General features: G+C 42.9%; 2 protein-coding genes across 4 annotated transcripts in view; one reads left to right on the forward strand and one right to left on the reverse strand.

Annotated features, from left to right (window-relative positions):
* HLF (HLF transcription factor, PAR bZIP family member) overlaps window positions 1–6,937 on the forward strand; it is a 63,303-nt gene extending 56,366 nt beyond the window's left edge. Inside the window, exon 4 of one of the 2 annotated variants that reach the window (XM_023553559.2) lies at window positions 3,349–6,937. In XM_023553559.2, the coding sequence (XP_023409327.1) occupies window positions 3,349–3,567 (219 nt within the window). In that variant the 3' untranslated portion in view covers window positions 3,568–6,937. The remainder of the gene's footprint in view (window positions 1–3,348) is intronic. The other variant, XM_003414608.4, reaches the window with a different exon arrangement.
* Window positions 6,938–7,759: 822 nt separating this feature from the next.
* The window catches only part of MMD (monocyte to macrophage differentiation associated), a 100,758-nt gene continuing 96,058 nt past the window's right edge, over window positions 7,760–12,459 (reverse strand). For both annotated transcript variants that reach the window (XR_002786849.2, XR_010318363.1), the window contains one exon: window positions 7,760–9,502. The gene's annotated coding sequence lies outside the window, so the exon portion shown is untranslated. The remainder of the gene's footprint in view (window positions 9,503–12,459) is intronic.

Here is a 12,459-nt window from a genome sequence, read left to right on the forward strand (position 1 = left end):
TAGAGAAGGGTACAGAGCACATGGTGCTTCTTTCCTCCTCTCCAACCATTCTGTGCTGGCAAAGGGGTGCAAGCTGGTTTTTCTAGTCCATGACATTCCTTCTGCCCACACTTCTGCTTGCTTCATCCTCTACTCTCAGCTGGCTCTTACCTGAGAAGTTCCCCATTCCACACCTTTGCCAGCTCATCTGCATGTGTGGACAGGTGAGGTAAAAGAAATGAAAACACTTCTTAGAAGAGCTCTAAGAGATGGAGAAGGTGGCTGTTCTCCTGAGGTCGGCTGGTGATTGCCTGACCCATAAGACATGGTCAGGACTGTCCTAAACCACCAAGTCCATGGCCTATCATGGTATACTCCCTCTCCCCAACACAAACTTCCTGTCATTTCCCAGGGGGTGTGCTCATGGCCTCCCTGGCTTCCCATTCCCCTGTGTGGAGGCTCTGTGAGATCCTAAGTCAGCCCCTCTTTCCAGTGCCCCGGGAACTCCCACAAGCAAATGGGAGTGTGGTAGATTTCCTGACAGTAAGAAGGGGATGGAATTAGAGTTTATACCAAGGTGACACAAACAATTTCTGTCAGAACTGGAGGCTTCGTTTGTTAAAATGCCTTTGAAGTCATTGATGGCTCTTCCCAGCCTCTCTCCCTCCAGCTGTCTTCTCCCCCTTCCTCCAATTTTCCTGCTCCCTTTCAGAAGCACAAGCAACAAATTTCTCCCTTTGTATTACGCAGATATCAGGTATCTCTCCTAACAACCATTGTATACCTGCCCCAAGCTTACTTATCCAGGTATTCTCCAAGCACAGCCTCCTCCCTAAGAATAACTGGTATCAGCTCCTAGTTATCTAGAGCTGCTGTAACAGAAATACTACAAGCGGATGGCTTTCACAAACAGAAATTTATTCTTTCACAGTCTAGACTAGAAGTCCAGTTCAGGGTATCAGCTTCAGGAGAAGGCTTTCTCTCTCTGTCAGTTCAGGGGGAAGGTCCTCGTCATCAATCTTCCCCTGGTCTAGGAGATTCTCAGCACAGGGACCCCAGGTCCAAAGGATGTGCTCTGCTCCCGGAGCTTTTTTCTTGGTGGCATGAAGTCCCACTCCTTTTTGCTGGCTTCTCTCCTTTATATCTCAAAAGAGATTGACTCAAGATACAACCTAATCCTGTAGATTGAGTCCTGCCTCATTAATATGACTGCCTCTAATCCTGCTTCATTAATATCACAGAGGTTAGGATTTACAACACATAAGATAATCACATCAGATCACAAAATGGTGGACAGCCACACAATACAGGGAATCATGGCCTAGCCAAGTTGACACAAGTTTTGGGGAGATACATTTCAGCCCATAACACTAGCTGCAATGAAAATACTTTTACCTTATTAATATTATAATTATGAAATGTACAGAAAGCTGGGGTGCTATATATGTTAAAAAAAAAAAAAACAACCTGTTGCTGTCGAGTCAATGCCAACTCATAGTAACCCTATAGGACAGAGTAGAACTGCCCCATTGGGTTTCCAAGGAGCAGCTGGTAGATTTGAACTGCCAACCTTTTGGTTAGCACCTGATCTCTTAACCACTGTGCTTCCAGGGCTCTGCTGTATACATATGGTATATGTATATAGTAGACCAGCTTGTGAATGGCAGAGCTGCCTGCACACACGTTCTGTTTCACACTTTCTGTCTTTGTGCAGGGCAGTCGTCTCCTGAGCGTAATGGGCACATATTGGGGCAGACCCCTGACCTTGGACCTTCCTTGCAGCCTTGGTCCCAACCCATGTGACCTCCAATGCCAACTGCCCCTTGGAGTCCTGGGAGAGTATAAGAATGGCCTCACCCACTTATTCTGGGTGGCATGTACCTACAGGTATTAGCCTTGCTAGGATTGAGGAATTTGCTCTCGCAGGTTGTTGAAAAAAAAGGAGTGGCAACACAGGCAGCACCGTGATTACACTGGGAAGGTCTAAAAGAAGATTCACGTCTCAGTTTTCCTAGGAAGCTCTTCCTTTCTTCAGGCCAGGGTGGGGGAGCAGCAGTGGGAGAAAGGAGAGGTTGGATTCACATTGACCACAGTTAAATATTACCCAGGTTAATTAAAGCCTAGAGAATAGTTCCAGGAAATTAGAGTAAATTATTTAAATGCTATCTACCAGTGAGTGTACTGATTAGTGGCAGGTTGAAGAGTTAAAAAAAATAAAAAGTTCTGCTTTTAATTACCAAAGTACATGCTCCTTATATAATCTAATCGTTCAGAAGGACATAAAGTAAAAGGTGAAAGGTCCTATACCTCTCCTTGGCCTGCCTCGTCCTCCTAGAAGCACCACTTTTTAAAGCTTGGTATAACTCCTTCTGGGTCTTTGTCTATGAATTTGTAATATTAGTATTTTTAATAAAAATGGGAAGAGGTCTTGCATAGTTATCTGCAAATTGCCATTGTTTCCACCTACATGGTGGTATATCATGAACATTTTCTCGTTCAGCTGGGTCATTATTTTTAACAGCTACAGAATATTCCTTTGTATGACTCTATCATAATATACTTATTAAATCTCCTACTAATGAATAATTGGTTTTTTCCCATTTTCTCTATTACAAGCAATGCTGCCATAAAATTTTTGGCCTGTGTCTGATGAAATCTAGAAGTGGAATTGCTAGATCAGGGGGTATGTGCATGTAAATGTTGGTATTTCCAAATTAAGGAGCTCCGGTGGTGCAACTGATTAAGCGGTCGGCTGTTAACCGAAAGGTTGGAAGTTGGAACCCACCCAGTGGCTCTGTGGGAGAAAGACCTGGCCATCTGGTCCCATAAAGATTATAGCATAGGAAACCCTATGGAGTAGTTCTGCTCTGTCACATGGAGTTGCTAGGAGTCCAAAATTAACTTGAGGGCACCTAACATCAGCGACGTTTCTAAATTGCCTCCTAAAAATATTATACCAATTTATACTCATACAAAAAAGCATATGAGTACGTCTGGAAGAAAAGAGTTCTTGAGATTTTAAGCAAGGAGAATGAAGAAATTTTGGGAGTAATACAGGGTTTGAGGTGAGCCCTTGCTTTCAGTCAGTCTCTGATCTCTGCCTTGTTGGGCATATACCACTGCTGTCAGATGGGGCATAAGCAGAGAGAGTCTGAGCCTGTTGTGACAGGTTGGTCCTTGCTCCAGGAAGGAAGCCATGACTCATGGACCATTCTCTCAGGCATCCAGAAACAGTAAAGGAAGGAGAGGCAAGTTAAGAAACCTGGGCTGGTGCCCTAGCACAACCCTGAAGCCTGTCAGTGCTCTGGCTGACACTCAGCTTTGCTGAAATCTAATATCTTTTTTCTTTTTCCTTCTGTAACTAATGAGCAGGATGACAAGTACTGGGCAAGGCGCAGAAAGAATAACATGGCGGCCAAGCGCTCCCGAGATGCCCGGCGGCTGAAGGAGAATCAGATCGCCATCCGGGCCTCGTTCCTGGAGAAGGAGAATTCAGCCCTCCGCCAGGAGGTGGCTGACCTGCGGAAGGAGCTGGGCAAATGCAAGAACATACTTGCCAAATACGAAGCCAGGCACGGGCCCCTGTAGGATGGCATTTTTGTGGGCTGGCTTTTGAATAGATGGACAATTTGTTTCCTGTCTGATAGCACCACACCCAAACCAACCTTTCTGTCATCAGCACTTTACCAGAGGCATAAACACAACTGACTCACATTTTGGTGTGCATCTGTGTGTGTGTGTGCACGCGTATCTGTGCTTATGTGCGTGGTCAACAGTAAGTGTGCGTGTGTGCGTGTTCCTTTGCACTTGCCATTTTAAGAAGCCCTCTCATCTTTTAGTTCCAAAAAAGAAAGGTGCCATGTTTTTACTGGACTATGGAGACCTCTCGTGGGTTTTCCTCTCCTCCCTTCTTCTCCACACCTTCCCTGTCAAAATTAGCTTCATGTTCGATCTTATGTACTCTTCCAAAACCCTCACCTTGGAATCCTCTAAGAAGGGCCCTGGTAAAATAGTAGATCTCAGTTTGCAAGAGTACACGCTTTTGTTGATGTTTAATCTGTAAGTTATCATGCTAATGAGATGCACAAAATGAGCGCTACGGTGCAGCTCTATTCATTGATAGGTTGCCTTCCTCATATTTTCAGTTTTGGTGATAATTGTCTTCAAACTTAAAGTGCTGTTTAGATTCATTAGGTCCCACATTTACTTCCTATCTACTAAGTTTCCTTTTAATTCCACCAACCCCAGATAAGAGTACTCTTATAGAACACAGAGTGTGTTTTGCACTGTCTGTACCTAAAGCAATAATCCTATTGTACGCTGGAGCATGCTGCCTGAGTATTACTAGTGGACGTAGGATATCTTCCCTACCTAAGAATTTCACTGTCTTTTAAAAAGCAAACGTTAAAGTCATGCATTTGAGCATGCCCAGAACATCCCCAGGGCAGAGAAGCAGAGGAGAACACAGGGTCTAAGAATGAGGGGTTAATCTACATGAGCCAAAAAAAAAAAAAAATGTGTTTTGAAACAGCTTTTGACATTGATATGTTTGGTTTGGTTTTCTCTCCTCTCCCAGTCTTCTCCTCCCCACTCCCATTTCCACTTGACTTTTTTCATATCCCTCTTGATGTTCAGAACAGTTCAATTACTCAAGATTCAGTTTTCCCCCTTTTTTGTAATATATATATTTTTGTGAATTATACCTGCTGTTTTTTAAAATCGGTTAAGTTAATAAGTTGATGTTTTGTAAGACCCTCTTTCCTAGTGGTGTCATTTTTGAATGCCTCTTAAATTAATGATTCTGGAGCTTATGTTGCTTATTCTGTGTTTGCTTTTGAACGTATGTGCTTTTATCAAGTGGACTTCTGAAAAATGAATGTAAAAGACACTGGTGTATCTCAGAAGGGATGGTGTTGTCGCAAACTGTGGTGAATCCAATCAAGTTCAATGTTTACTATAGACCAAAAGGAGAGATGATTAAATTGTTTAATGTTTTTACAGAGTAATTATAGGAAGTTCTTTTTTTGTACAGTATTTTTCAGATATAAATACTGACAAATGTATTTTGAAAGACATATATTATATATAGCAAAGAGAAAAGGAAAACTATTCCGTGTTTTAAAATTATATAGCAAAGATATATATTCACCAATGTTGTACAGAGAAGAAGTGCTTCGGGGTTTTTGAAGTCTTTAATATTTTAAGCCTATGGCTGACAGATCAGCATGTTTCCTGCTTTAAATTAAAATTGTATGACAGTACCGGGGTTTGCCGTGATGAATCCTGCTCCTAAGCACATGAGGAGCGTTCTTATTTCCTATTTGGTCTCAGAAGTCGGTTCACGCCACCCAAAAGCACAAAATGGATTTTAGTCAAATATTTATCGGATGATACAGTGTTTTTTTAGGAAAAGCATCTGCCACAAGAATGTTCACTTCAAAATCATGAGTTTCTGGAATGGAGCACTGTTGCCAGTGCCCCGAACAATCCTGTTCTCCTCTGCAGGAGCATGTATCTTATGCAGGACCAGGTTGACATCGGTGCTATGTGTATGGTTTATAACTTGAGAGATGTTTTGACTTTCAAGATGATGGCTCTTTTGTATCACTAAGTTGTATAATGTCAAGATTCTGACGTTGCTGCAAAGGAACATTTTGTGCTAGATTAAAACGCCCTTTCATCAATGGGATTTTCCCATTTCCTGCCTCCAGAGTATCTCATTCTTGACTGATCTGGTGGTCTCCTGGTCAGTCCATCGGCACTGGTTGTCCTAGTGTCATAGACTTGGGAAACCAGTCTAGTGGGATGTTCCTCCTAGGTATCCATTTTGTCCCAAGTTACAGGTTATGGCGGAAGATGAGACAGTACTGGAATTGGAATACAACGTTCAGGCCAATAATAAAGTAAATAAATAGAGCATTTGAAAAGCTTAAGCAAAACAGTAAAAGATATTCAGTGGAAATAGCATTGGACTTTTTACAGGTGAAGAGGCTAAGTGCAGCAGAATTGTGAAATGGCAGTGGTCATCATTGATAAGTCCAGACAAATCAATCTTGGTGTGCAAATGGAGACACATTTAGTAGAGAAATGTTTTAAGTGTGTTGCGCCTTTCAGTGGAGAAGTGTTGAAGGATTCCGCCCTGGACCATCCAAATTCATCAGAGTATAAAATGGTAACTGAAAAAACCAACAGAAAAACCTATGTTTGAGCACTGGTCTTTTTTGGTATTAGATTGTATCCAGGGATCACTACAAATGTTTTCTGCAGAAGAAATAAAAAAAATAATATAAAATTTACTCGTGTGTGTGCCAGGAAGGGTTTCAGAAACCTACTTCGTCTTAACAATTTAAACACTTTGGAGTCTGTACAGGTGCCTTATATGTAGGTCATTTATACCCCACACACACACGCACACACGTGAACGATTCACTGCCTGTCTGCCCAGGGCAGCCAACTTGTAAATGAGCCGGTTTTCCTAGAGTGGGAAGCTAGGGTCTGAATTGGAGTGACATGGATCAACTGGGGTCAAATGAATGCAGCTATTATGACTCCTGTTGTCATTTTCCCCCTCTTCATCATAAGCATCTTTCATAGATTAATTCTTGACCATTAACAACACAAATTGTACCACGCCAACATCATTTAGATATGATTTGAAATAAGGGGCATAGGACTTTCTGGTAAGGTTACATCCTTGTGTATTTTGACTAAACTTGCAAAGAAAGGCAAAGGTTGTTCAGCTTCTGGTTTTGCTTGTGCTACCTTGAGGGGGTAGGTAGGGGACGACGGGAGGGCTGTAAATGATTGCTTCCTCTTCTGGAGGAAGTGGCCACTTTTGACCTTTGATGTTAGTCAGCATTAGTCAAGACTGTGATAGGCCTCCAAGAAAGCATGCCTGGAGGCAGGACGATGAGGAGACTTGCAGACGGGTTTCTGATGGGAAGTTGTACTAGATAACCCAGAAGGTTGTTTCTAAATGGTTTTGTGAAAGGGACTCACAAGAATTCTAAATGTAAGTATAAAAAGGTACAGGTTCTGTTTTCAGAATAGTCGAGAAGAGTTTGAAGAGAAGCCCCCCTTCCCTTAGAATAAAACAACACATATATGTAAGATGCAAAGTTATACCTTGGTTTTTACAAGAGTTCATTTAATTTTCCCTGAATGTCCCTTTTAGGAAAGGCCAAACTTCACCCAAGTTAATTAGAATGATCCCAAGCCAAGTAGGCCTGGCCTGCTTGCCTGTGTGTGGAGAATGGAGGTAAGGATTTAACATGGGGTCAGCACACTGCAAGGAGCCCTGGTGGCAAAATGGGTACACACTCAAGTGCTAACCAAAAGGTTGGCGGTTTGAACCCACCAGCCAATCCATAGGAGAAAGATGTGGCAGTCTGCCTCGGTAAAGACTTATAGCCTTGGAAATCCTATGGGGCAGTTCTGTTCTGGCTTATAGGTTTTTGGTTTGGTTCAGCACACTGCAGATGGCTCCAGGCTAGGTGTTCAGCCTTCCAGGTAGTAAACACCTGCTCTCAGACTTGTCACCTTCCTGCCAAGGACTCCTAGGCCTCCTACTGGGGAGGCCCTCCCAGTTTTGTCTACAACTAATAATGTCATTAAGAAACATGAGCAAAGTCTCATCCTAGATCTTGATGGAATGGATTTGGCTCCTAAAGTCAATGTGTTTTGTAGGTGGCCAAGTGTGTGTAGGTATGTTTGTGTGAACAGTGAATATTTAAGTCAAGACATAAAATCTTTAATTTTGGAACACTTTACCAAACATAATAATCCACCATCATCCTTTTGGCAGCACCACAAAGATTGCATCTGCTAAACAAGTACAAGTTAACATGAGGTCAGTTGGATTGTACACCATGCCATTGGTGGTATTATGCTGTTAAGTCTAAACCTTTGTCTGTTACTAATGTTTAATAAACTTTGGATTTTTTTTTTTCCTTTCTTTCATGTATTTTTGTTACAGTTTGGTAGCAATTGGATTATGTTCCCACTTCAGTAACCAAGATATCATTTACAGAGATTGTTGATTACATGACCGATAAAATGATTGGTGGTAGTATGTGCGATCAAGTCAGTTGCAACTCAGTGACCCTATAGAACAGTGTAGAACTGGCCCATAGGGCTTCCTAGGCTGGCGTCTTTACAGGAGCAGAACACCAGGTCTTTTCGCCTGTGGAGCGGCCAGTGGGCTTGAATAGCTGACTCTTCATTGTGCTACCAGGGCTTCTAATAAAATGATATTACATGCTTAATGATAAATTAACATTTATGGAGTACTTGGAAACCCTGATGGTGTAGTGGTTAAGAGCTATGGCTGCTAACCGAAAGATCAGCAGTTCAAATCCACCAGGCTCTCCTTGGAAACCCTGTGGGGCAGTTCCACTCTTGTCTTATAGGGTCACTCTGAGTCGGAATTGACTCCACAGCAACGGGTTTTTATGATGTCCTTTGCAAGACACTGCTAATCATTTAATGGAATAATCTAACCCCACATCTACCCTATGAAGTAGGGGTAATTATTATCCCCAGTTCACAGACGAGAAAATTGAAGGTAAAAGATGTTCAGTGACTTACCTAACACTGTTAAAAGTAGAGGAAGCCCCGGTGGTGTAGCGGTTCAGAGCTATGGCTGCTAACCAAAAGGTCAGCAGTCCGAATCCACCAGGTGCTCCAGTCGAAGTGACAGAGATGAATTCTGATCCCCTGAATGGGTGTCATTTAGAGCAGTAATTCCTAAAAGCCACCATGTAGACTGTTTTCTGGTCAAATGTGTAAGAATCATCTGGGAACGTATTATAAGAAGACAGATCAGCAATTCTGAATCAGTAGATATGGGATAGGCCCAGAAATCTGAATTTTTTTTTTTTAAGGCTCCGAGCTAACTCCCTGTGTGGCCAAGTAACTGGAGCCAAGGATTTATAGAGGTGATTCTTAATTTGAGTCCACGGCCCTTGGGAGATCCATGTAGAGGCTTCAAAACTTCCATAAAGACCTGAAATTGTGTGTACCGTTTTGTTCATACAGGTACATATTCATTCTCTATAGAGAAGGCCTAAAGGAATTTGTGATGCAAGATGGAATTAAAAAAAAAAAAAAAAAACTTACTGGAAGGCTGATGTAGTACAGTGTATTAGAGACACTTGGGGAGCACAAATGGTTAAGCACTAGTCTACTAACCGAGAGGTTGGTTGGTGATTCAAACCCACCCAGAGGTGCCTCAGAAGAAAGGCTGGAGATCTGCTACCCAAAGGCCACAGCCTTAAAAATCCTGTGGAGTACAGTTCTACCTGGCACACATGGGGTCATCGTGAGTCCGAATCAACTCCTTGGCAACCGGTTTGGGGGAGCTCAAAAGATGAGCAGCTCATGGGCCGCAGCCCAAGCCAATGATCGCAGCATGTCTGGCATGGTGAGACGGGGCTCTGTGGTGAGGAACTCCGTGATTCTGGATTCAAATCTGCTGTGTGACCTTGAGCAGCTTGTGAACGTTTTTGAGCCTGAATCTTCTCATCTGTGAAATGAAGGTAAAATCCCCATGTCTGAGGGCTGCGGGGAGAACTGATGACATACCAGATGCCTGGTCTGTGGCACGCCACAGGCCCTAAGTGCTGGGGTGGGGAGGGAGGGAGTAGAGAAGTACCTGAGTACTTCTTCCAGATCGATATTTCAGACCATTTATTCCTTCACATAGGACAGAAGATAGTCCCCCTACTCACAGGAAACAGGGTGATGGGTGATGAGGCAATGGGTGATTGCCTGACACAGACATGGTTTGGTAATCTGATACTGCTAACAGATCACAGACTAGCACCCCAGCTTTCTATACAGGCTTGCTGGGCATTCACTTGGTGGCACCTTCCAATTTAGACTGAGCAGCTACAAGTTAGGGGTCAGCATCATTTTCATCAGCAAACATCTTTCTTCTCTCGCAGGAGAATACGTACAGTGACCTTAGTTTAAGGCTCTCATGGGGCAACTGATGTTAGATTTGGTATCTGAAAATCTGCAAATGCCTGGACAGCCTTTGGACTCCAAGATAACCCAGACTTGCTATGAAGCCAGGCTCTGTGTCTCTGTAGACTCCCAGTCCCCTGTGGCCCCATCACATGCTATCTGCGTGGGAGGGCTCTTCCATCTACACTTAAAAAATAAAAACTGCCCAACCATCAAGTCCTATTTATAAAAAGCCCCCTGGCTTCAAAGAATATGAAGTCAATTCCCTCTTTGAAAAATCATTAGCTTAGAAGTCTCTTGAGAGCATTTTTAGCCAGGAACGGTGTGAGAATCGTGGAAATTTTGCCTTTGTGGTCGCAAGATGGCTTCTTGATAATAAATCAAAAGGGCCTTTTGGAGGAGAAAGGCCCGATGGAAGAAGGTGGTGCCCGTCCTCCGCCCCCCTGGGCTTTGAGTCAATGGAGACTTGCGTTTGGAGCCCCCTGTGTCTGACTTCTTTTCATCCTGTAAAATCTGGCCTGATGTCTGGAAACGATATGAAGAGCTCACAGTTGCTGAGTCCTAAACTCTGTATCTGCCACATCTCATGTGATCCTCACACTGTGAAACAGGTACGATTGTTATTCCTATTTTGTAGATGAAGAAACAGGCTCCTGGAAACTGAGTGACCTGAATTTAAACCCAGCCACAAAGCCTGACTTCAGAGTCTACGTTCTAAACCGCTCCACTCCACAGTTTCCCGTATAAGTTAGGTGCTCAGCAAAGGCAAAGACCATTACTGTAGTTAGGAGGGTGGGCTTGGAGTCAGGCAAACCTGGACTTGAATCACAGCTTTATTACTTCCCATCTGTGTGCTCTTAGAAAATTCACCAGATTGCTGTAAGTTTTATCTGTAAAATGGGGATAATGATATGCTCCTTAGAGGGTTGTTCTTAGAATTAAGTGAGAAAATGCACATAAAGTACTTAGTACAATGCCCAGAGTATAATCGGAATTCAACAGATACTTGCTTTTTGTAACAATTATTATTAATAACTATGGCTTGATTTGATTTCTCTAATGAATGTTACAATAGAGTCAGACCATGTATTATATATTTTAGTGAACACATTTTTACTCTGCAAATACTTGATCTAAGAGCCACTGCTCTGTTTTGGCTCCATCCCTATTTATGGACAAGTAAACAGGGGAGAGACTATGACCACTTCTTGAACCAAGTTGTTAGCTTCAGAATTTTATTTGATATAAATAAAATTCATGAAGCATTACTGACTTTAAGCCAACAACATTGCCTCTGATATTGCTGGCATTTTGGAGACATTTACTTTAACAAGCTTACTGAATGGTACTGAAAGGCTGATGCAGCATGCTAAAAGCCCCTGTTAACCCAGAGATGATCAGAAGGTGTTCGCTTTTGGAGAAGAAGTCCTAGGTGATTCCCAAAGGTCTCCCTGTCACCGTCTGCCTTCTAACCTACCTTAGTCTTCCCAGTGATACATCTGCTGCAGCTAATCACCCAAGCACAGGCCTAGGCCATTCATGACAAGGCTAGGGCATGTATCAACAGCTGCAGCTTCATCTAGAAGAGCTTAGAATTGTGCTGCTACTAGATTAGGAATCTGGTTCTACAGGAACGTAGTTGCTTGAGAACCTCAGGTACAGCTGTCCCTCTGCACACCAAGCTGAAACAGTGCAGAGACCTGGGCTACTTCCTCTTTCTCCCAAATAAGTCCTGCAAGACAAAGTGCTTACTGAAACCCAATCCTTCTCCTTCTGGATAGTCACCTAGACCACATTTTCCTAACTTCCTGGCATCTGCTGTGACCATATGACTGAATTCTGGCTAATGAAATATAAGCAGAATTGATCACAAGTGCCACTTCCATGACTGGCCCTTCAATACCTCCCACATTATAGATTGACTTGTGTCCTCCAACAAGTTGTTGAATTCCTAATCCCAGTATCTGTAAGTGGAGCCCTGGTGGCACAGTGGTTAAGAGCTCAGCTGCTAACCAAAAAGTTGGCAGTTCAAATCCACCAGCTGCTCCTTGGAAACCCTGTGGGGCAGTTCTACTCTGTCCTTTAGGTTTGATATGAGTCAGAATTGACTTGACCGAAATGGGTTTGGTTTTTGGTTTTTTGGTATCTGTAAATACAACCGTTTGCAAATAGGGTTTTTGTTAGTTAATGAGGTCATACTGGAGTAGGGGGTTCTAAACCTAATCCTTTCTGAGTGTTGTCTTACAAAAAGATCAGAATAGACAGATACACACAGGGAAAAGAGACCATGCAAGGAAATGTGTATAAGCCAAGGAATGTCAAGAACACCAGGAGCTACCAAGGAGGAAGAACCCTCCCCTAGAGCTGGTGCCCTGATTTGGACTTCCGGCCTCCAGAACTGTGAGATGATAAATTTCTGTTCTTTAAGGCCGCCCATTTGTGGTATTTTTTTGTTAGGACAGCACCAAGAAACTAAGCGATCCCCTCTCTCTTCTCCTGCTATTTTCAGGAGAG

This window comes from Loxodonta africana, chromosome 18, assembly GCF_030014295.1.
Source record: "Loxodonta africana isolate mLoxAfr1 chromosome 18, mLoxAfr1.hap2, whole genome shotgun sequence".
Classification (NCBI taxonomy): Eukaryota; Metazoa; Chordata; class Mammalia; order Proboscidea; family Elephantidae; genus Loxodonta; species Loxodonta africana.